The sequence below is a fragment of the Drosophila arizonae genome, chromosome 5, assembly GCF_054131065.1.
Source record: "Drosophila arizonae isolate 15081-1271.41 chromosome 5, UAZ_ARI_1.0, whole genome shotgun sequence".
Taxonomy (NCBI): Eukaryota; Metazoa; Arthropoda; class Insecta; order Diptera; family Drosophilidae; genus Drosophila; species Drosophila arizonae.
In genome coordinates this window covers 25,099,523-25,124,890 of record NC_142925.1, presented here as the reverse complement: position 1 = coordinate 25,124,890, position 25,368 = coordinate 25,099,523, and the positions used below count along the sequence as shown (strand labels likewise).

At 41.2% G+C, this 25,368-nt stretch overlaps 1 protein-coding gene across 2 annotated transcripts; it reads left to right on the top strand.

Moving 5' to 3' along the window:
* Positions 1-136: 136 nt before the first annotated feature.
* On the top strand, positions 137-25,312 carry LOC108616129 (Lysine demethylase 4B). Of its 2 annotated transcripts, none has more exons than XM_089470991.1 (9): positions 137-279; positions 11,052-11,533; positions 11,595-11,933; positions 12,531-12,853; positions 12,916-13,160; positions 13,249-13,635; positions 14,498-14,953; positions 16,800-19,209; positions 22,315-25,312. In XM_089470991.1, the coding sequence occupies exons 2-9, from the start codon at positions 11,108-11,110 to the stop codon at positions 23,570-23,572; spliced, it is 5,844 nt and encodes a 1,947-aa protein (XP_089327117.1). In that variant the 5' UTR covers positions 137-279; positions 11,052-11,107; the 3' UTR covers positions 23,573-25,312. The 2 variants fall into 2 exon arrangements, with proteins under 2 accessions (XP_089327117.1, XP_089327118.1); XM_089470992.1 differs by lacking the exon at positions 22,315-25,312 and adding an exon at positions 20,274-20,417.
* Positions 25,313-25,368: the final 56 nt, after the last annotated feature.

The following is a 25,368-nucleotide window of genomic DNA, read 5'->3' as shown; positions in this document are numbered from 1 at the left end:
AGTGATAACACAGTAAACAGAAACGGAGACAGCCTAGCACACACTCACACACGTGTTGACACCCACACTCAGGCATGTCCAGCAGTGCGAGCTGATCTATTGTAAATAAACCGAATATACACGTCTATTGTGAACTCGGTCACGTACGCCGTTTGTTGTTGGGTTTGTGTTCTGAGCCCCAAACTATTGCGAATTTGTAGAAAGAATTTTTTTTTATCGATAACAACATACGAGCCGAGCAGCATGTAAGAAAAAAGTGCAGCGACTTCTTAATTAAAGGTAAGTTACTCTTAATTTGCTTTATAAATGAGGTGCAATTCAGTCAAGTTTCGCACAAAATTGATTTTTCAAGTTACCTTTGTGCCGTGCAGCGAGCCGCATTGTCGAGCCTAATTGACAGCTCTCTTTGCGGCGCACTCTTTCCTTCGCCTTTATCTTTTGGGTTTCGTATATTTTTTTTGTAGCCGGTCAATGCGTAATTTGAGCTGCGGCTTTGATTTTTAGTTTATTCTATATTTTGGCAACTTAAGATAAATATGAATTGCTTGCACAAAGATCGAGTATTAGTTATGCAAAATCTGAACGTCTGTCGGTCTGCGATAATACATATTATCATTGCCTTCAAATTTTGAATGTTGTGGAACATATCAAAAATTTATAAATTTTGAACAAAGTAATTTTATGTTTCTGCAGATGACGATAGCTTGGCCATTATATAGTAATTTTTGTGTATTTAAAATTTAAAAAATTCTGCTATTATTCTCAGAAATGTTTATTATATTACTCTATTGATTATAAAAACCGGTAATCTATACTTACAGTTAAATTATGTAACTTGGCAATTAACTTTTATTTTGATTATTTTATTTTACTAGATAATTCATATTATTGCTTTATGTATATAGTACATATTTGTCAAAAGAACTTTAGATCTTAATTATTTATTTGCAAAGAAAGGCAAACAAAAGTCAAATTTAAGATTGTAAGATCAATTATTAAGGTAATGGAAAACCATTACAGTGATAGAGATAGTTGGTTAGAGCATTAGAACTAACGAGTAATTACTAAATACTTTTCCATCTACAGAACTTGATTTTGTTTTGGCATATAATTAAGACAGCTTTTAAACGTTTCCTTAATCTAAAACCGTTTGTAGTCTTTTATTATTAGTGATATTTGGTTTGGCCACGCCCCGAAGTTGAAGGCGACAGCTGCTCAGCTATCGCGGTGTTAATGACTTCTTCTAATCAAACAAGCGCGCCTCGGCTCGCGGTGTAAACAAAGCGTCAAACAAATGTTTGAAAAGCAGCAAAAAGTAATTGACATGCGTAGACAACCCTTAAGCAGCGAGGCAGGGCAACGACGCAGGATAATGAAACAAAGGCCCACGTCCAGGCTAGCCCAGACGACAACTGACCTGCGACAAAGACAGCGCCAGAGAAACATCTGCTTCTCGCAGCTTGAGCCAGAGTTCGAGTTCGAGTTCGGGTCCTCAAGATGTCTGTGTCTGTGGCCTACCTGCAGACAGGGCAGCACACAGCGAGTAGAGAGTAGAGTGGAAAGAAAGAGAGAAAGAAGCAGAAAGAGGGGCCGGGAACAGGACACCCAAGCAAAGTTCATTGTACGCCTGCGCAAACATTTCACAGGATGCACATGCGCAGCTGCGACAGGATTTGTCGCTCGGATGTGCGTGATTTTTATTCTCTCTGCCTTCAGCTCTGTTCGCTCCTTGTCTTTTATTCTTTTGCTGTCTCTTCTTCCATTTTGCACTTCCTAAACGGAAATCTTAAATGTTGTAACTGTTATCTTTTTTCTTTTCTTCCCTTTTCTTTTATTTTTTGCCAGACAACTTGTATGTAATCTCTGTAGATCGATCGTATCGATTTGAATACCTTGTCCTGGCCACGCCCGGTAACCTCTTTTCCCCCTCTCTCCCCCTCTATCGCTCACCCTGTGTGTGAGCTACCGGTTTTTCCGAAAACAAGTTGGGAATGCAATTCGAAACTTTTTCCTTCCATATTTTTAAATTTTTTGTTTGGGTCCTATTCCTTGCTCAATTGGGGCGATCGTGCCCCTGTGCACGTATTGAATTACAGTTGCTCGAAAAGCTGCGTCTGGAACGTATCTGGTTTTCAAACATTGCTGTACCTTGTTATCTCTGATATCCATATGCTGGCTGCCTGACTGCCTGGCTGACTGGCTGGTGGAACTGAAAAGCGAGCTCCTTTTTACTGGGGGGCACATGCAGGTGATGCAGCTCGGACAGCTGCTAATGTTGCCTAACCAGCATATACAATTTTGTTGGTGGAAACGTTACGCTTCGAATCCATTTGTACTTTCTGGACACCCAAATCCAAATAAATATTCAAAGTCAAGCAGCTGCGATTATAAGGAATCGAGTATGCATAACTGCTGTTAATGTGAAAAACAAGTTTTATATCTTTACAAAATTGGATAGTCTGTTCTGTTCGATAGCCTGTTCCTCGTTATTCCCCGTTCAATACAGTATTAGATCAAAATGTGTGTTGTGTGTTTGTTTATTGTTAATCATTTGCTGTTATTACAGCTTTATAAAAAGTTAATAAATTGTTTATTGCAATCGAGCTGCCTATTATTAACTTCGTATGGTTTGAGTCTGGGAAAAAGAAAACTGTGATATCGAATTTAAAGCTCAAATTTGTCTTGATTTATTTATTTCTTTATTTATTTTTCTTTCATTACCAAATTCAATTAAATTTAGTTGAAGCTAAAACATGTAGAACTTATGTCACTATGCATCTGCCCGCCGAATTATTATTAATGCAACTACGTAAATGATTACAATTAATCAATTGAAGCTAGATTGTGACAGTGCTCAGAAATCGCTCAACTATTTCAATGCAGACACACACACTCTCTCACACACACAGACACATGTGTGTATTCTGAGCAGCAACCGCAGCTAATCAATCGAGCGACGTCCATCAGCTGCCAAGTTGAAATATCAACTGTAGATGGAAACGCATCAGCAATTGCTGCAGATGCTGCCTTCTGCATTGTGCATTGTGTAGGGCAGTCCTCTGCTTTGGGTCATGGCGCATGCCATAGCAGTTGCAGGAGCAGTTGCAGTCGCAGTCGTAGCCGCAGTTGCAGTTGCAGTTGTCGTATCTAGTTTTTAGGGGAACTCCCATTTGAAAACAGATGTTGTCTGTAGTCGCAATCAATGCAACAGCGGGCAGCTGCCCTAAGCAGGCAGTCAGTCAGAGGCAGAGGAGAGGCAGAGGTAGTTGGTTGCAGCCGGCGTTCAAAGCATTTATTATCCTTCGTACCTTTGCGTGGCGACAGATGGTAACGCAGTCATTCAGTCCGCCAGGCTTGGTTCGGGTCAAGCAGCTGCTGCTGCTGTTGCCTCTGAGGTCTGGACTAAGCACTTGAAGTGCAGGTGTTGGTTGGCCTGCACGAGTTGGCCATACTGAGTCGAGCCTCTGCCGGGCTCGTCAGCTGGTCAGAGTGTTGGCCCGGTTGGCTCTGGTCGTGACCGACCCTACACGCATACCACGACGCTTGTTGGGGGATGTTGCCAAAAATCAGCTGTTTTGTGCAATGTTTATAAACAAAATGTAACCCTTAGACAAGTCTGGGCCAACACACATATATGTATATAGATATATTTTTGGAACCACCACTGAACCCAGCAGAGCAGAGCTGAGCTGAGCTGAGTTCTGCTTTGCCGTGCAGTGTGTAGAGTTAACGGCAGAGCAACCACCGGCAATGCGACCATGTCCACGACCTACTTTGGCGCACTGGCTCTGGGCCACATGGCGCATGGGGTGGTTCCGCTCACAACAACAACGCACATTGCAGACGGTGTAAGGCGTCCACGGCCTTTGTAGGTGCAAGGACGTTTGACACCGGGTACAAAAAGCCCCCAATCAGCCCAACCATCAGGGAGTAAGCCGGCAGCAACCACCAAGTCAAATATAAGGCACCGACCGACCGACCACCACGGAAAAGCCATGTGCTCTGCTGTGTTCCGCTCTTGGTCATGTGCTTAACCGAACCACCACCGCCGACACCACCACCACCACTGTCAAGAGCAGCGTATTTCCCACCTTGCAGTTCATTGGCATGTGCCGGCATGTCATCAGCCTCATCCACACAACGTCTTCGTCACTTTTAGGAGTTTTCCCAAAAAAAAAAAAAAAAAAAAAAAAAAAAAAGAAAACAACAGAAACCAAAACAAAGTGCGACTTGGTGGTAGTTAGAGTCGCGCTCCCATTCATAAAGCATAACATAAACATACCCCCGCTCTCTCTTTGTCTATATATATGTATATATTGTATTGTTTGTTTTGACTGTCTCTGGGTGGTTCTCTATTCTAGGTGGTGTTTGTTGGCATAGATTTCCCGACCTAATCGCAGGTGTACCCTCATATATAGTATAGACAACCCCCTAAAACTTGTGGCTAGCTCAACAGGTCCGTACTGGTTAGTGGTTGTTGTTGGTGTGTATGTGTGTGGCCCGATTGAGGGTAATTAGTATTTTTTGGGGTTATAAAATTGGCATTGACCCAACCTGCATATATGTATGTATATATATGAAGGGGTTGAAGGTCGTACAGGTTGGTCTTAAACGGGTTGCTGGGCAAAAGAACATGCCCTTTGTCAAGACTCTTGGAATTTTAAGATTTAAATACTTAAACATATTTTGTATCAGATTTAAATGAATAAAATTTTCAATTTATTTTTTTAATCTTACTCAAAAAAAACAATTTTTTAAAAAAATTTTTTTAGATCGTTACAGAAGATTAATTTACTTGAGCTGATCCAAATAAAATTAAAATTTTGAGAGCTTTAATAATAAAGCCTTTAATAGTATAGCATACTTTTTTGTAAAATTTGTTTCTGAAATGTTTAAAACATCATATAGAGAAATATTCGCAATAAAATAACTAGAATATTAAATAATTTTGCAATATAAGTTGAACAAATTTACTTTGTTTACTTAAATAAACGTAAGATATTTAGATTTGTTATTAAATGAACTCATGTTGAAAATTGTCATATGAATAATAGCTTTAATATATATACATATATTTAATCTTGTGTTTCACTCTTAAAGTAGGGTGAAATTGATAGCTCCTTTCTCAAAATGGTGTAATTGGAGCATTTCCGAGGAAGAAAAAGTAAAAACATAAAAAACCAAGCGCTGTCTCGAATGCTCCTGCTTTCCGGTCGGCCAGGCACTTAAACACGCGCGACGTTGGCTTAAAATTATTACATTTGTCGCCTTATATTCTTCTGCTCTACAAAAGTTTTTTGCTTTGCGCTTTCAAAATGGCGACGCCGCTGACCAACAAAATCAATGCAAGAATGTGGCGTCGGCGGCAATGTTGACGTCGTGCGTAGAACAGGAGCAAGCGCAGCAGCAGCAACAAAATAAAATACAGCAGAAGAACAACAAAGGCAAGCATTAGAAACAGCAACAGCAAAAACGCTGACAGCGACGCAGACTAAACATTTTGCAGCAGCGCAAATCAAACGGCACAAACAATGGCGGACAAGGCGAAACGGAACGTCAAGCGCAAAAGAGAATTAATTAGATTGAGGCGGCAGCTGGGCGCAAAGGCGGCAGCTGAGAGAGTGTGAGCCATTAAATATTATGAGAGAGCGCGTTCTATGTATTGCTGTGCATTTGCGAGTGTGTGTGAGAGAGAGAGAGAGAGAGAAAGAGAAATTGCAATTGCGAGTGCGCAAGAACGATACAGCGCAGCGAGCATTGAAAGCTTCAATTTGTATGCGAACAACAACAGCAACAGCAATGGCGGCCACCGATCCAAGTACAACAATAACTAAATACGAACAGCACCAGAATATGTAAACTGTAAAATCGAGCGGCTCCTGGTACCGAGTCCCTTCTCTAAATCCCAAGGATATGTACCAAATGTAATGAACAGTCGGCAAATGCAAAGCAAAACAAAGCATTGGACCGAGCCAAAATGCTACATCAAAAAAGAAAAAAACAACACAGTTGTGCAATTGAGATAACAAAAGGGAAACTTGAAAAAATGGGGACGCGCGCTTTGCTTTTTGTATGACGCGTGTGCTATAAGCCTCACAAAAGGATATAAAACGGGCACAGCGCAGCGCTAGAATAATAAATAACGTTTGTTGTTGTTGTTGTTGGTGGTGCTGTTGTTCCTGGCGCAGCAGCTGAGGCCGCTGGCGAATTGAAATTTTACGAGAAAATGAAATTGTATTAGAAAATATGCTGTGTGAATCACGAGACACGCACACACAGGCGCACACACGAGCATATACATATACGCACACACACACATACACATATATAGAAGCACACGCTATAGTGAATAGGGGACGCGCATTATTGTGTTCTCTACGCGCTTTCGCTTCAGCCGACGCGACGTCAACAGCGACCGCAGGACGACGTCATCGCCAGTCAGTTAGCTGTTGTTGTTGTTGCTTTAGCTGCTGCTGTTTGGTTCCTGTTTTCGCTTTTTACCGTTCAGTCAATGACCACATTGTGTACACAACGTGTGTGTGCATATGTGTGTATGTATATGTGTCTGCTCTTGTCCTGCCGGAAGTTGACGCCGCCGTTTGGTCATTCTCGTCGCTTTTACTCAAGCTCGCTGCGACGCTCTGTCGCTCTTGGTCTTGCTGTCTCTCTCATTCTCCCCCTCCCAGCCTCTGTCTCTCTCTTTTACTCGATGCCACGCTTGAGCTGCGTTTGTAAAAAACAAGTTTGTGAGTTTAACAGCGCGCAGGATCCGGCTCCCCATACGAAATGCACTTCAGCTCCTTTGCCTCAATACATCTGTGCTGTTCAGTTCTTGCGCGTACGGCCTTTCGCGTCACGCTTTGATCCTGTCGTTGGCTTTGCTGCTGCTGTTCATTCCTCTCTCTATTTCGCTTCCTCTTCCTCACTTCCTTCTAGCCATCACCCATGGCACAGAGCATAGGCGTTGCCCAGCTAATGACATGTTGTAAATTATTTTCCTTGTGCAACGTGTCGTTTTCTTTCTTCTTGTAATTAGTTTGGTTTCGCTTTTTCGTTTTGCGCTGCGGCTGCTTAAATTCTGTACTTAGAGGCTTTTTCTCCTTGTTAATTGTATTCCTCTTTTGTAGGTAGAACGCATTGTGGGGCTACCAGGACATCTTGTAAGATCAGTGTAGCAGGCGAATTTTTAAAATAACTAAACTTTCGGCTGTATTGCGAAATCATACCATCGAGTTAATTTTGTGGTAAACTTAAATTTAAATTTAACTGTCTCAAAGCTCGTTAAGACTGTTTGTTTTGCAGATCTATTTCATTTATCTTTTATTTTTGACGTGTAAAAGATATAATTATTATAATTGATATCATATTCCTTCAATTCTGGGTTTCTTACAAACAATTCCCCTTTTCTTAAGATAAGTTATTTATTCTGTATTCTTTCTACCAATGAACTTTAAACACATTATATTGTAGTATCAAAATGATAAGAAATTAAATTTATAAATCTGTCACGAGACGATCATACGATATTGAGACCCTTTTGATCGACGCTTTACATTTAACATGTAAACTATTTAGATTTTCCCGGAAAGAATTCAAGTACCAGCTGGAAAATATGTAGATTACCATAGATTGAAGGAATCGATACATCAGATCCCCTACCCAGATCAATGTAGAGAGCTCTGTAAATCGCGGACTAATACAAAGCATTATTATGTGTAAGCCCGGCGCAGTTTAACTGCTACATAGTCTATCTAGCGGCCTCTTTGCGACTTAGCTGAAGAAGCGTGAGTGAGAAAGAGAAACGGAGTGAGAGAGACAGAGAGGGAGAGAGTGTACGAAGCATAGAAAATTTGGTTGCTTTTGTGAAGCATTCGCTGCAGCTCGTTTTTGCCAATAATTCAGAAAACATTTGCTGCGCAAAAATCTTTTGTTTGCCACGAACCAACTGCCGTTTTTCCTCTGCATTTTCCGCACACAGACACCGACACACGCGCACACACACCTATTTGTATGTTTCTATATAACACATTATCCTGTCAAACTTGTTTTTGCTCTCGTTATTGTGAGCGTTCGCTCTTGGTTTTCCTTGCACATTACGCTTTACTACCGTCGTTCGCATTAAAAGGACAACGCTCTATGTCTGTGTCTGGCCGTTCGCCTGCTTCTGTGTGTGTGTGTGCTGTCGCAGTCGGCGTCGCTGTCGCTGGCGTTTGGCTGCGCTGTTTCGTCCTCGCCAGGCACGTCTTGGTTTCAGTTTACGCTCGCAGCTCCGACAGCTCAGAACATGTTGCTGATCCGCGCCCGTTGCCGTGTGTGTGTTTAAAGCAGCAGTTCATAATATCTATATGCATAGAATATAAATACATGTACATATACATACATACATAATTGTAACAACATCAGCAAAATCTTAATACTATATTGAGAACTCCGCCTCAGCCGGCAGTTTCCAACAAATAATAAAAAAAAAGAAGAAAAGAAACGAAACGAACAAGTAAAATAAAAGCGCAGACAGTCGCCAAATGTTGCAGGCCAACTTTGTCGTATACAGTTAAAAGTTACAGTTAAAAGCTCGCAAACAACTCCGCGTTAAATAAACAACAACAAATTGTGCAATTGTGCAAAATCAAGCGAGTGCCAGCCGCAAGGAAAAAAGAATAGAAGAGAACGAGTGTGTGAGAGCGGGCCTAATTTGCAAAAGAGAGCGCCTGAACGTAAGCAACAAAAAGCAAGCAGAAAGAAATGTGTAGCACACAAAAGGAGTGACAAAACAGAAGCAGAAGCAGATGAAAAGAAAAGAAACATTCGTTCTGTTCCAGTAAAGCCAAAAATACAACAAAAGCAAAATGTGCAATAAACTGCAGAAACAAACCTAATTCAACCAACAAATAAACGTAGTGGGATTACACTAGAGTGAGTGAGAAGGAGAGATATCAAAAACAAGAGTACGAGCGGGAGGCTGCATTTAAATTAAAACTCAACCGAAGCGCACACACAAGTGAGTTTTAAATTTTTCATACACTCTTCCCATACATATACACAATGCATATTACTTACATACATACCCAAATGGCACACACACACACACCTATACACATACATGCACACACACACACTTGTGTACGTATAAATATACAAATACATATGTATATGGCAGTTGCTCTCTCTTTCTCTCTGTGCATATGTGACTCGCTACTTTGCTACTCGCCCTTTCGCGCTGACAGCATTCTCTCTGGCTTGCGCACACAGCGCGCACTCGTCGCTTAGGTTCTCTTCATTGTCCTCGTTGTTGTCGTCCTCGTCGTAGTCGTCTCATCGGGTGGTGGTACAGTTTTCTGCGTAGACCCAAAATTGCGTAAATTTTCATCCATGTAGTTTGCTTGCATGTCTCGCACGGCGCTGTGCTCGTCGTCACTGTCGCTGTAGTCCTTGTTGCTGTTCGTTCCTTAAATTTGTTTATTCATCAATTTGATTTGGCTGCCAATAAACATTGTACATTTCGCATGTCGCAAAGAGGTTTGTACTTTGGCTTCTGTGCATTTCCATATTCCTATTCCAATTGGGCGTACTTCTCGGACGGTGTATCCTAATTTATTTGGTTCGCCATTTCGTTATTTTGTTCTGCGCCATTTTAATTGGTGTCCTTTAGAGTTTCTTATGTATGCAGCTGCTGAATATGGCACAGCCAAAACTTGGAATTCAAATTGCTTATCTAACAAATTCATTTCTACGACTGTATAACTGTATTTGTGTTTGCAATTATAGAGTTTAAGCTTTTCATAGATACATATAATATGCTCGTGTATGTATTACATTAACCCAGAAAACGCAGCTCGGAGGACCTTAAAAGGATTAATATGTATTCACTATAAATATAGCAGGAAAAAAGAAGGGATATTGTGATGATAAAAATAATCAAAGTAGTATACTTATTGGGAATTCGTACCATTTTGAAGCTATTTGGACCGGAATAAAATCTAATTATATTCTCTACGTACCAATAGACGTGGTGAAAATTGATTTATGAATAGAAGTAATAATTAATTAGACATTTCAGAGAATATATTTATTGTGTAAGGAAAAATCTAATATTTCCATTTTGTGGAACAGCATGTTATTGGATTAAGGATCAGGTGTATTTATAAAAAAATATATATTTGTAAAAAGAACTATGCAAGATCAGATACTATGTATTATCATTTAAGGATCAGTATTTTATAATGATAATGAATACTAGAATAAATATCTAGTCATTAGTGAAACTAATAAAAACTAAGTTCCATTCTAGGTAAGGTAAAACTAATTTCAAGACTGTAATAACAATTGATTTTATAATAATATATATCTTTTATATATGTTATAAATGTAATCGGTCAAATATTTATCCCCCGGCCTGCTGGCAGCGACTGATTGATTTAATTTATAACAATAAAAACATTTCAGAATTGATATATCTAACGATTTTTCCCACAAACTTTTGACAAATTTTTCCCAACTATTATTTATTTATAATTAAAAATATTAACTTTCAGCCTTATAACAGAAATATTTGAATACAACCGAGTTCCAAAACTACAAAATTAAAATTATCATATTTGGATTGAAATTTATTTTGTAAGATAGTCAAGATATGAAAACGAGATCAATGCATCTCTTCAATGCAAACCATTAAAACTGGCTGACGAGCCGACGGGCTGACGGGCTGCATATCCTGCCATTCTCCGAAGCCTGTTTAGTCCGCCTGGCTGGCTGGCTGGCTGCCTGCCTGCCTGCTGCTGCTGTGGCTGTTGTTATTGTTGTTGTCGTTACTGGCTGTCCCATTGAAAAAGGGCGCTCGAAAATGAAATGAAATGAAGTTGCAGCTGTTCCTGTTTGCCTAGCAACAACAACAGCAACTACTACTACAACGGCAACATAAGCAGGAGGCAGGGCACGCACGCATTCATGTCAAGTCGTTGGCATCTGCGCTGGATTAATGCAGACAGTAGAGGCAGCTCTCTGCTTGTCTATCTGTCCCTCTCTCTCTCTATATATATATATTTCTCTAACAGTTACAGATCGCGTTAAGTAAGATATACCCAGAAATAATAGAAAGCAAAACTAAACAATGTCCGAAATACCGCGCATTATGGTATTCCGTCCCACCTGGGAGGAGTTCAAGGACTTCCCCAAATACATAGCCTATATGGAGTCACAGGGCGCCCACAAAGCAGGCCTGGCCAAGGTGGTGCCGCCCGCTGAGTGGGTGCCTCGTCGCAGTGGCTATGCGGACTTGGACGCCTTGAATGTGACGATTCCTGCGCCCATTTGCCAAGTGGTTACCGGAAAACAGGGATATTATCAACAGATCAATATACAAAAGAAACCGCTGACGGTTAAACAATTCAGCGAATTGGCCAGCACCGAACGGTATGCCACACCGAAGCACTTTGATTTCGAAGATCTGGAGCGTAAATATTGGAAGAATATAACCTACGTGGCTCCCATTTATGGGGCCGATGTTAGCGGCAGCATCACAGACTCTGACCAGGATGTAAGTGTTAGGTGGACCCAACTGAGCGTCATTTTTCTCATGCCTCCACAATTTCTCACAGAGCTGGAACATAAATCGCCTGGGCAGCATTTTGGACTTTGTCAACAAGGACTATAATATACAAATTGATGGCGTCAACACTGCCTACCTGTACTTTGGCATGTGGAAAACGACATTCGCCTGGCACACCGAGGACATGGACTTGTATTCGATCAACTATCTGCATTTCGGTGCGCCCAAAACGTGGTACGTGGTGCCGCCCGAATATGGCAGGCGCCTGGAGAAGGTCGCCAATCAGTATTTCCCGGCCAGCTATAAGAACTGCAACGCGTATTTGCGACATAAAATGACGCTCATATCGCCGCAGATACTTAAGCAGCACAATGTACCAGTTAGCAAGGTAAAATCAATATGGATTTCCCATTGATTCTCGAAATACCTAAAAGACAGAAATTCGAACTGGCCATATTATGGATCCATGTTATGAATGGATCCCCTTCTTATAGTGCTTTCTTCACAAAATTCGAATTATCTCTCCATTTGGTTAGATGCAATTTAGTAGTAGGTACTTTAGTTAAAATAACTAAGTGTGAAGGTTCAGGAAACTTTTTGAAAAGTCAAAAATTTCTTGATACTCCTATGAAACAAAAGATACTCGACTATCTAGGAAGCATTTGGTTTTGGAAACCTTGTAAATTTCTAAATAGTCTTCAATTATGGAACAAAGTATTGTGTAATCCAAAGGATATCTTAATCATTGATTATCGAAACAAATTTATTATATATCGCTCCCGTACGGATTTACGGAATACAGTTCTGTAAACGAAACTTAATTGCAAACGATTACAAAACTAATGCAATAGCTCGAGAAACGCGAATCTGTCTGATTAGCTAATGAGGAAGAAAGCAGTTTTAGAATTGAGAAATATAGGCCAGTTCGAACCCAAAACTGACGAAACTGTAAGGTCTCAAGTACTCAATGTTTTACCACACACAGATAACCCAGGAATCGGGTGAGATTATGATTACGTTTCCTTTCGGCTATCATGCCGGCTTCAATCATGGCTTCAACTGCGCCGAATCCACAAACTTTGCCATGGAACGCTGGATTGAGTACGGCAAGCGTGCAACGCAATGTACCTGCAGCAATGACATGGTCAAAATCTCCATGGACACATTTGTCAAGCGTTTCCAGAGCGAGCGATACGATGCGTGGTTGGAGGGGCGCGACCTCGGCCGTCATCCAGAGGATCCGCCCAATGTGGTGCCAACTGCTGCGCCGCTGCCACCGCACCTCGATGTGCTTCTGTGTGATAAAAAGTGGGTTGCTACCGAGCACCTAGAGCTAGTTTTCAATAATAACAATTCCCCATTAATCACAGAATGAAGAAGCAATGCAATCCCACCAAGGCGAAGAGCTTCAAGGAGCGCAATCCTGATCTGGATCTGGATGAAATCCAACAGAATCCGAATGTGCCCGACGACGTAAAAGCCATGTTGAAAGAGAGCGTGCTTACGCTCAATGATGAGGAAACCGAGTACACGCCCGAGGATACAATGAGTCTGCAGAGTCCTGCTGACTTCAAGACCAAGCAGGAGCTGCTGGAGTACATGGACGATGGCACTGGTAAGCACAAAGACAGACAACCTCAAGATCAGCCCAACAATCAATACTTTTCTGTTTTGCTCTTTTTTTTCTCCACTAATCTTTGCAGAGGACGACGACGAGGAGGAGGACTTTAAGCGGCGCAAGCAGAAGCGTAGATACGACGCAGACTACGATGATGATTGGCTGACGAGCAAGCGTCGGAATAACTCGCGCAACAGCAGTCGTGGTCGTAGTCCGCGCGCCAATAAGGACGATCGCTCCATATCGCCAGCGTCCTCCACATCCTCCACTTCAAGAGGGGCACGCGGGGGTGGAGCGCGCGCCAAAGCGAACTCCACACCACGCAAAACGCCCACGAAGCGAAAAAAGGAGGCGACTGCCAGCAGCAGCAGCAGTGCATCAACAACAACAGACAGTGCAGCAGCAACAGTTGCAGCAGCCATTGAAAGAAGCAGCAGCAACAGCAGCAGCAGCGGCAGCAGTGTTGGCGCAGGTGAGCGCAACAGCAGCAACAATTTGATCAGCAACAGCAACTGCAGCAGCAGCAACAGTAGCAACATCAGCAGCAGCAACAGCCTCTGCAACGCCACAGTCACAACAACAACTACAACTACAACAAGCATAGTCACATAAGAACCACAATCACCATCATCATCGGCAACATCCAGCTATCCATAATCCAATCAACAACAAAATAACCATTGACTAACATTTTAATCCGATCGATCTCCCATTCACAGCCGCTTTTGTCAGCGATTCTTTTGTTTTAATTTCCTTTTTAAATTCATTGCCGTCATCGTCGTCGTTTTAGTTTCTCGTCTCCTATTTGTGTTTTGCTTTTACTGTATTTGTACAATTGTTTTGAAATTAGAAATTCTTGCTAAAACATAAGTCGTCAAAGTTGTGTCCTAATTTGTAAGCGCCTGAGAAATATATGAGAGCACTCTATTCATATATATATAAATATATATATATAAAGGAAACTTTATGCTAAAAACTAACCAAAAACCAAAACTGTTTTACTAAAAAAGGACATTTCATGCATGGGCTCTACTCGCAGCTCAACTTCTGGTTGGGCTTCAGTTTCGGCTTCAGCTTGAGTTTCGATTTGTTTCCGATGCAGCTTCGTTCGCTTTTGCTACATATGTATGTATATATGTCTATATATATATATATATATGTGTGTGTGTATATGTATATAACATGTGTGTGCGTGTGTGTGTGTGTCGCTTCACAACCCCAAACGCTTAACTGCCAACATATAACAACCACATCCAAACCAACATCCAACATCACAAACAAACAAAAATCTCCTAAATGCTCTTGTAATAACAATTTCGAACGCATTTTTACAGATGCCAAACGCGGGCTCAACGAGCAATCACAGCAGCAGCAGCAACAACAACAACAACAGCAGCAGCAGCAGCAGCAACAGTTGCAATTCATGCAACAGTCGCGTAAATTCGAGGGCAAAATACCAAAACTAAGTCAACAGCAGCAGCAGCAACAGCAGCAAGCGACAACTGCAACATCATCTAGTCAACAACAGCAGCAGCAACAGCAACAGAAAATTACCAGCACCAACATGTTGCCCGCAGCCAACACACTGAACGGCATTCCACAGCAGCAGCACCAGCAGCAACAGCAATATACCAGCACAGATGGCAATGTCTATCAGCTGCAAAATGAAATTCTCTGTGATGCGAATGGACAGGCGACAAGCGCAGCAGCGGCCACATATCACACAACTGCCGCTGCCGTGGCCAGCAGCAATAGCAGTCCACAGCAACATGTTGCTACCAGCGTTGCCGGTAAGTAACAATTTCTTTCTGCCAATATTTGTAACTCTTTAAACGAAACCGTAAAGAAAATCCTTACCAATTGCGTTTGTCGTTTTGCGTAGTTTGTTTTGCTAATATTTTGTGTGCTCGACTCTTTGGTTTTCGTTTTTAATTTATCAGCCTAATTTACTAACTCCTTTTATTTTTGATTACTCTAACCATACTAATTGGCAACCAGTATTATTTAATACCATCTATATGCTGTATATATCTATTCTATACATCCATCATGCAACTCATTGAAACTCTGTAGAAATGAACTCTTGATTTATTTTCTTAATTTTCAAAGTATTATTGTTTTTGTGCCAAAAATCAAACTGCAGCTAACAGTAAAACAAAAGAACAAGAAGAAGAAAACAATACAAATTTCCATTATCATGCAATAAAATGTGTTGGTCCTCCATTTGCGTTCTTTTTATACACAAACTGAAATTTAATAAAATAAAGAAAAAACATAAATTAAATGCAACAGAAAAAGAAAGAGGACATGCATCCCAAAAACAAATAAATCGCTTTTCAGTTCTCTTACACTTTCCACACCTTTTTACCCACAAATTTCAAACTCTTCTCGTGCTGAGCGTATTTGTTCGTAGTGTCTCATTTCTGTTTTATATTTATAATGCAAAACAGATATTGAATAACTGTAAAGGAAAATATATATCATATATTTAAATGCACAAATTAGGCCTCGACATACACATATACATATATTAAATATATTTATAACGAATGTTTATGAATATAACCAATAATATAGCAAAGCGCATTTGACAAAAGGCTCAAAACTTTTTATTTTTATTTTTATTTCTCTTTTATTAAATTAGCGTATATATTTTTCAGTTTATTTAGACATTTTTAGTTTAGCTCTTAAGTTCGTTTTTTTCTACTGCTCACAATGGAGTCGATGCTAAATATGAAAGCACACTAGATGTGAAAGAGATAATTTTAAATTTTAAAAAGTTATTAGAGAATTCCATTTTTATTTTAAACCCGTCTAGTTTATTAAATCATTTATTGAAATTGATTTGTTTTGTGGAAAAATAGCTTAAATATGCAACTCAATTTACGAATTGAAATTTCTAACGTTTTAAAATGTTGAAAAGTGCTGCCCATTTGCTTTGGAAGCTGTTCCACGCGGCAGTGTTCGCAAAGTGCTGCCCATCGATATTTATGTACTCAACTCCATTGTGAGCATAGCGCGTAGTTTATTTGAGTTCAATTATTATTTGTAAGTATTTTGCACTCAGGTATTTTTTAGTATTATTTTGTTTTATTCTTAATTACTACAATTAAGTGTGGCCAATGTCGAATTGGAATAAACACACGAAATTGTTGAATTAGTTTTTTATTTTTGAACAACTATTCTTAGAGATTTGGTTGGCATTAAAATTGATTTAGTTAACGTTTGTATGATTGTATGAAACACTTACATAATTTGTAGAAATTAAGTAAACACAAATTGAAGCGACAAACGAAGTATGAACATAGAATCCAATTCACTCACTTCTTTTCGTAAGTAGTGTATACAGCTATCTGGGTGATATATCCATATCCAATGCGATGTGCCGCCCCATTTGAAAAGCTGTTTGTTGTTCGATGATGATTTGTAGCTATCATTTTGCACAACATTTGATTTCGGTATCTGATTTTTGAGTGAATTGTTGATTTCGATTTCGATTACGATTACGATCACGATTTCGATTTCGATTTCGATTTTTCGAATTGATTTATTGATTATTTATGCAAATATTACATTGAAACACATCTTTTATATGAACCAAACCGAATATGTACTTTCAATCAATATAAACAAAAGACAATGTGGTCACAACTATTAGTTCGTCCTCCATCCTGCACACGAACGCCACCACGAATGGAGCCACGGAACAGCAGCAGCAGCAGCAGCAGCAGCAACAGCAGCAACAGCAGCAACCACAATATCACTACATAACCACAACGGGAGAGGATGGCCAGACGCCCACGACGATAGTCTTTGAGAACTATAACGGTGGCATGCCCACGACGGCGGTTAGCGCCGCCGCAGCGACGCCCATCGTTAGCAGCGTAGATGGCTCTGGTGGTGCAGGATCAGGTGCGGGCGCGGGTGGTGCTGGAGCAGCGACAACAACAACGACCACGGCGCTAGTCAACACGGATGGCACGATCATCGAGTTCGATGGCAGCACTTACGAGGAGTACCATGTGCTGAAGAGCGAGAACGGGAGCAGCGATTGCCTGAGCAACGGCAGCAGCGCCGTCGCCGCGGACATCATCAAGTACGAACCGCAGCATGTGGGCGAGGATGAGGAGATGCTGGAGGAGGACGAGGAGAGCGGCCTGCAAGTGAAGTACGAGGAGCAGAGCATGGAGCACGATCACGACTTTGAGGAATACCAAGTAATCAAGGCCGAAGTGGAGGCCGAAGCAGCCGAACAGGCGGCTGGCACCACTAGCTACACAATCAGCGGCCACGACGACCAACACCAACACCAGCAGCAGCAGCAGCAGCAACAGCAACAGCAGCAACACCAACAGCAGCAACAGCAATCGCAACACGGCATCAATGATGCCATGCCTGGCATGCTCTCCAAAGCGGCGGCAGCCAAACAGAAGCGCAAACGCAAAACGCGAGTCATAGCTGAGGACGAGCAGGGCGAGTACCTGGAGAAGATGAGTGTGCGTGGCTTGGACATAGCGCGCTACGAGCACATCATCGATGGGGTGGCCTACTGCCTAGTCTGTGCGAAGAACGACATTTTCAAGACGTTCAAGAACAAGTACAGCTTCCAGCGGCACGCGTACCTCTTCCACGAGGGCCAGAATCGCAAGATCTTCGCGTGCCCCATCTGCAACAAGGAGTTCTCGCGGCCGGACAAAATGAAGATGCACAAAAAGGACAAGCACGGGGACGTGCCCATGCCTCCCAGCTCCGCTGCGAGTACGCCGCAGAAGGCGGAGGCGACAGGCACGCCAGCTGCGAAACGGGCCCGCACCTCCAGAACGCCGCGTGTGCGCAAACTGAAGTCGGGTGATGCGGCCACGCCCAGCAGCACGCCAACCAAAAAGCGTTTGGCGCAGATTGACAGCGTGCTGGATGAGGTGCAGAATGCCGAGGCGGAACAGCAGCAGCAACAGCAGCAGCAACAGCAGCAACAGCAACAACAACAGCAACAACAGCAACAGCAACAGCAACAGCAACAACAACAACAACAGCAGCAGCAGCAACAGCAACTGCAACAACAACAACAAACGGCAGCAGCTGCACCTCAGCAGCAACAGCAGCTGCAAACGTTGCCCTCGCTCGACTTTAGCGGCATGATACTGCCAGGCGGTGCACAGCTGGCGCTGGCCAATCCCGGCGCAAGCAGCTCCATGACGCTGCAACGTGGCCAGGCCACGCCCACGCAGAGTGCACAGCCGACGACGACAACATTGATCTACTCGAATCAGCTGGAGTTGCAGCAGGCGCTGCTGCAGCAGCAACTGCATGGACAGAGCATCATGATCCAAGATCAGGCGGGCAATCTGGTGCCGCTGCAGCTGGACGGCACGCAGACTATTTACACAACGGCACCAGCGCCGCAGCAGCGGGCGACAACAGCAACGTACCAAACGACAACTCAGCAGCAACTTCAACAGCAGCAGCAGCAACAGCAGCAGGTGAGCAGCAGCCAGGCGCAGACGCAACCCACGCACTACGAGCTGGACAACGTGACCTACCTCAGCTCGGCCGCGGCTACGCCGACGCTGCCCAGCGATCAGCAGCAGCAGCAACAGCAACATGTCATCGGCACAGTGCAGAGCTACCAGATACTGACGCCCGATGGCCTGCAGAGCTTTCAGCCCAAGCTGGAGACCGGCGAGCTGGGCGATCTGTGTCCGTACACGATGAGCGCCACAGCCGCGCCTCAGTACACCTTCACCACGCACGCGAGCACGCAGCCCACGCTGAATGCGAATGCGCTAGATGCGCAGCAACATCACCAGCAGCAGCAGCAGCAGCAACAGCAGCAACAACAGCAGCATCAGCTGCTGCAGCAGCACCAGTTCAGCCACAATCCGCATCAACAGTTTATGGAGCTAAAGAACGAGCTGCTGATAAAGAGTAGTGACGCCTATACGCTGGATGCCTCCTCCATGTACCACCTGCCCTTCTCGCCCACCTCGATGATAAATGCGGTGAACGATGTGAATACCTCGTCGCTGCTGGAAACCAAAGAAATTAGGTAAACACACTCAAATAGCTCTCTTTCCCCCCCCCCCTCTCGCTCTCTCTCTCTCTCTCTCGCTCTCTTTATCTGTCTCTTTCTATTTATATACATACACACATAATATATATGTATGTACAATATACATACATACATATATATATATAATTATGACTATTTAAATGAATCTATGCTACTCGCTACAATTTAAGTAATTTTTTTAGTGTAACGCGTTCTCGTTTGATTTAGATTTACTCGCTATCTCTCTCCATTTCTCTTTCTGTCTATTGCTGTCTGTCTCTCACACTCTCTTTATCAGTTCTCTTGCGTAGTCGACGGCGGCGCTGCGTATTTGCTGTCGCTGTACCGTTACGTTGCGTTGAATTCCGTTTCGTTTCACTTATGTTTTCGACTAGTTTTGAGCAACGTCGCGACCTCTACTAAAAACACACACACACACTACTTTCAAATAAAAATCGCATTTTCGATTTGAATTGCGAATTAAAATACAACGTAAATGCGCATTAACAAGATTTATTTTTAATTGTTAGTCAATTTTCATGTAGCTTTTCTTTAAGTATGTGTATTTAAGTATTTTCAATTCAATATATTGATATTATAATATTATTTCTGAGTATGTAACAATCTTGCTTAACTTAGTTTAGTTTTAGTTTTTTATTTAAATTTGTGCATTTATTTATATCGTATTTCTATCGCGCAAACTTTATACATCAAATCTTTCAATTCAGCTTTATTTTTGCTATCGGTTACGTACTTTACTTCTCCAGTGCTCTAAATCTGAAACTTTAAAAATTAACATTTTACCATATACGATAAAGAAATACAACTCACATATTTTGAAGAATTTATTGTACATAGGCATTATCTGTTTGTTATTTTAATATTTTCACTTCCACCGATGATTTTAATTACAATGTGTTCAATGCGATTTTGTTCTTTTTTTTTTCTTTCTTTTCTCTTGTTTTATTTTATGTACACAAAACCAACCCACCAACCGACCAATCAATCAATCAATCAAACGATAAACAAAACTCGTCTATAAAATATAAATGAAACTATAGCTACGATATATCAGAAGCCGTGCTTCTAGCGCTCTGATAAAGCAACACGACCGCGAAATATATAAAAGCGACAACTGCAGCCAAAGTACCAAAAAAAAAAAAAAAAAAAAAAAAAAAAAAAAAAAAAAAAAAAACAAGACAAAAGATAATACTAAATAAAGATTTTAAAAATTGAAAAGCAACGCAAATGGAAGCCATTTACAATGCAAATATAAAAAGAAAAAGAAATTATTAAATGCATAAATATGTTATAAATCGAAACGCTTACTCATAATACTCATTTAACACACACATTTTGCAACACTGAGCACACTGAGCAAGGATGAACTCGCATACATTCAACTTATACAACACCGCTTGATCGTGTGTGAGCGAGTGTCTGTGCATGTATGTGGGTGTGGGGGTGTGTGTGTGTGTGTGCATACGACAACAGAAAACTTCACACACTTTATTCATTTTTGCACACTCCATAAAACATTTCATTTGCATTTGGCTTACAATGGACGTCCTTCCCACACCCTCACATTAAATCAAAACTAAATCATAACATAAATGTATATACATATGTTTATAAATATAAAATTGGACATTTTAAGTGCAAGGTATGTGTACTTTTTTAATTCGCTTTTTATTTATTGTTAATATTTGGTTTTATTATTTTGTTTTTATTTGTTTGTTTTTAACCAATTTTTGTATAAGCGCATTCATAACAATCCATGAACCAATTATCCTTTACCCATTATCCGTTCCCTGTTAACACACATCCAGAGCACTCTGTTCCTTATTTCAATGTTAGGCAATTTCTTGGTTTTATTTTCGCAGTGTCAGGCAGGGCAGAATCTCTTCAATAAGAATATTTGTGAAAAAAGTCAATGGGGATCATAATTTAGTATGAATATAAACTTTTAAAATAATAATAGTTTTGGTTTAAATATATTTCTGGCTTTGACAATAATCTGCTTTACATTTAGTTATCAGTTATATATGTAAACGATTTTATAATTTCTGTTAACGCTAACACTTTGCTTATTAAACTTTTTATCGATAGATCGATAGTAATATATTTTCATTCTTATATATCGGAATGAGTTTAAATGCAGGCAACGATACGTTGATCAGTTTGAATGACATTGCAGTCTGTGTCGTTAAGCAGTAACGAATTAATCAATTTTTATTTGCATCCCTTTTTAATTCGTTTTAAACATTAATTGGTCCAATTGGAATTTTTATTAAGCTCACAGCAACATCTTTCCATATCATGTACATAACTCACCTAACCACTTATACACACACACACACACAAACACATATATACATGAATTATGATTTACTAACCCAGTAACTAAGCAAAAGCCTTAAATTAATGAGAATATCAAAAATTATGCAAAATGTTAATCAAATTGTTTATTCAACCAAATATTTTTTTCTTTTTCTTCATTTTCCTCAACAACTTTTCGGTTCGCCCGTTGTGTTCATGTTTTGTGTTGTTTTAATGTCATATTTTTATGATTTGCACACAAAAATTCATAAATACAACAACAACAACAACATGCGTCAACCACCACCTCCATCACCATACAACAACCACAGGTTCTTTTGAACAACAACAAGCATACAAGAACAACAACAACATAAACAACAATAAAGCGCAGTTCAAGCAGCCATACACACCACGCAACAACAACATTCAGAACAACATGCACAACAACCACAACAACAAGAATGATCGGCAACGTCGCCAGCGCGAAGCGAATCGAATCTATTACGAAGATGTTGTCGTACAGCAAGCCAATACTCGCGCTCGCCTTACCGCCGGCAGCAGCAATGGCAAGAGTAACAGCAGCAGCAACAGCAACAGTTGCTTTCAAAGCAGCAGCAGCAACAGCAATCGTAGCGCCTCTGTCAGCTTCGTCGACAAATTCGCAGACTTTGTAACACATAATCGTAGCCATTCGAAAAGCAGACGCGACTTGCAAGTGCACAACAAACACACTAATAATCCCAATGCTGTCTCATCTCTCATTCCAAACTCTAACATCAGCAGCAGCAGCGGTACCATTATCAACAACAGCAACAACAACAGCAGCGGCAGCAACAGCAGCAGTGCTGCCAACAGCAACAACAACAATAACAACGTTAGCAGCAGCAGCAATGGCATAAAGACAACAATTGGCAAGAAGACGCCTGTCATACTGCTGGCCGCACGTGGAGCTGTTCACAAATCTCAGCAGCAGCAACAACAACAGCCGCAGCAGCAGCAGCAGCATCCGCCACTCGCCTTGCTCAATGGCAGCCAAGCGGGCGGCAAGCCAGCGGTCACCTTGCTGCGCGTCAATGCGAATGCCAACCGCAGTCGCCAGGTTATCATTACGCCAGACGCATCCAACCTGCAGCAACAGCAGCAGCAACAGCAGCAGCAGCAGCAACAACAGCAGCAGCAACAACAGCAAGAGCAGCATCTGATCGAGCAAGAGGAGGAGCTCATTGATGAGGATGTTTATGATGATGCGGACACACTGAATGCCGCCCTGTGCTCATCGACAGCACAAATCCTGCGCAAATTCCGCATACCCAAGGGCACAGCACTGACAGCCAAGTCGGCGGATGGTTATCTGGCCATGCCGACGCCGACGCCCTCGCCGCCCATGGTCGCAACTGGAGGCAACGTTGCTCTAGATGCAGCCAGCTATGTGGACAACACAGACGACATCATCGAAGAGCTCAACGAGGATGATCTGGTGGAAGAGGTCATCGACGAGGAGGCGACTGGCTGCGAGGAGCAGCAGGTGCTGGAACAAACAGTTAACGACAGCGACGGTCTTGATCTCAGCAGCGGGAGCAACAGCAATCATAATGCGACAGCAGCAGCGGTTGCAGCTGCAACGACAACATCTGCCATGTTGCTGCAGCAGCCGCAACAGCAGCAGCCGGCGGCGCTGCAGCTACAAACCGTGGGACCCAATGGCACTGTCACCTGCTTCAATCTGCCACCGAATACCATATTGGTGCAGTCAGCCGACGGCAGCATCATCGCGCATCCCAGCAAAGCTGGCCAGCAGCAGTTGATTGTGTTGCCCGCGGACTGGCCGACAGCCAATATGGCCTTAGCCGAGCCGACAGCAGCAGCTCAGCCAGCGCAGACGCAAACGCAAACGCTGCTGCTGACGGCCGACGGCACCGCCATACCAATTATGGCGCCGCTGCAGCAGCAACACCACCAACAACAGCAGCAGCAGCAGCAGCAACAACAGCAACAGGCTGCAGCTGTTGCTGCTGCAGCGCAACTATTCGCCGCGTAGGGTCTAATGGGTGGCCAAATGGGTCGATTTTTGAATAATGCCACGATAATGCCAACCACATATTTCTTTTAAATCTCCAGCCCGTTGCACCTGCCGCAGAGCAGCACGTGGCACAGCTCGTTGTGTTGCTCTGCTGCCAGCTGCAACAAATTCCTAGAGTTCTATCCACAATATTCCACCTGCCCCGCCTCCATTTACGTAGGGCATCTACCAAAAATCGACGCATTTGGCCACCAAAAAGAGCAGCACTAAAAAAGGAAATCAAAACAAAACAAAATAAAATTGATATTTAAACAATAAAAGCCAAGTTAAACTTAGAAAGCAGCCACAACCCAATTGAAAAGCTTTGCGAGCATGTGAAGAAGAAAACACAACTGATATTACACAATGTTAAAATGCATACCAAATTTATTTTTCTATATATATATATATATACATAATACATTAAGCATACAGAAGAATCCTATACATACACATATGTACTATGTATATAGTATATGCATATGTATTATTCATGTAAAGCGAAGAAAGCAAGCAAATGTTGTTCGTGATGTAGGCACACACACAGATGCATAATCGCATACACACGCGCACTCACTCACGCACAGCCAGTGTTGTGCAATGAATTCTGTAAATTTCGAACATTTAAATTATTTTCTAAGCATTAAGCCTATATTTAAGTGCAAAAACAAAATAACCAAACATACGACACCCGAGCCCAGTTTTCTAACAAAGATTTTGACCAGGCGCTGGCAGCAGAGCTCAGCGCCAGACAAAATTTATGTTTAACTTAATTTAATAATTATTAATAAAACAAGCAACTTAATCTGTATTATTTGCTAACAAAAAATAGAATATATATAGATACAAACTGAATTTCGACTTACTAAATATTTTAATATTTTTAACTAACTCTTAAATACATATGTAAATGAGATACATAAATAATTTGTTCCTTTGCATTATATATATACTCTATATAATATATAGATGAAGCCACTTTGATTATCTGGCAGCTATGCAGCGTATTTCATTTAGCATATTGGCCGTATTTATTTATTTTTTATTTTATTTATCTTCTTTATTGTTGCTCCCCAAATAACAGAGACTATCCACTCACCTTTCCCCACATGTTGTATATTATTTAAAAATGAAATGAAAAGCAACAAAAAAATAAAATATATTATTTGCAATTTTGTTAAGCCCTCCGCATACGTTAAGAACAACACATTGATTATGATTAAAGTTAGACCTAAGAATTAAAGCATAGCACTGACCTAAGTTGTTAATACTAAGCGCGGTACCATAGTTAAGATCAAAGTATTTTTTCATAATCATAATGCAAAACAAAACGAAACAAAAACCTAAAGTTATTGCTTAGGACTAACTAACTATAACTTTTGGAAGACAATGATAAGGATTCAAGGCATATTTATACTAAGATCGAAAAAAGAGAAAGAAAACAAAAATGAGAAAAAAAAAAACCAAACAAAAACAATAAAAGAGTTAGGCACACTTTTTGTAAGATAATTATGTAGATTATGTAAGTCGTAACGAATGAACGAAACTGCAAGCAAATAAATAAGCAAAACATGAGTAGAATACATTATGTATAAAAAGTCTATGAATAATAATTACCTATACATATATGAATATATATTTATTATAAACGACAACAAAAATACAATTTTAAAAATTCAAAGCAAATAAAGAACTAAAATAAAAATTTAAAAATGAAAATATCAGACTGTCTTAATGGAAATTCATTGAAATATTCATTGCGGTAGGTGGATGAC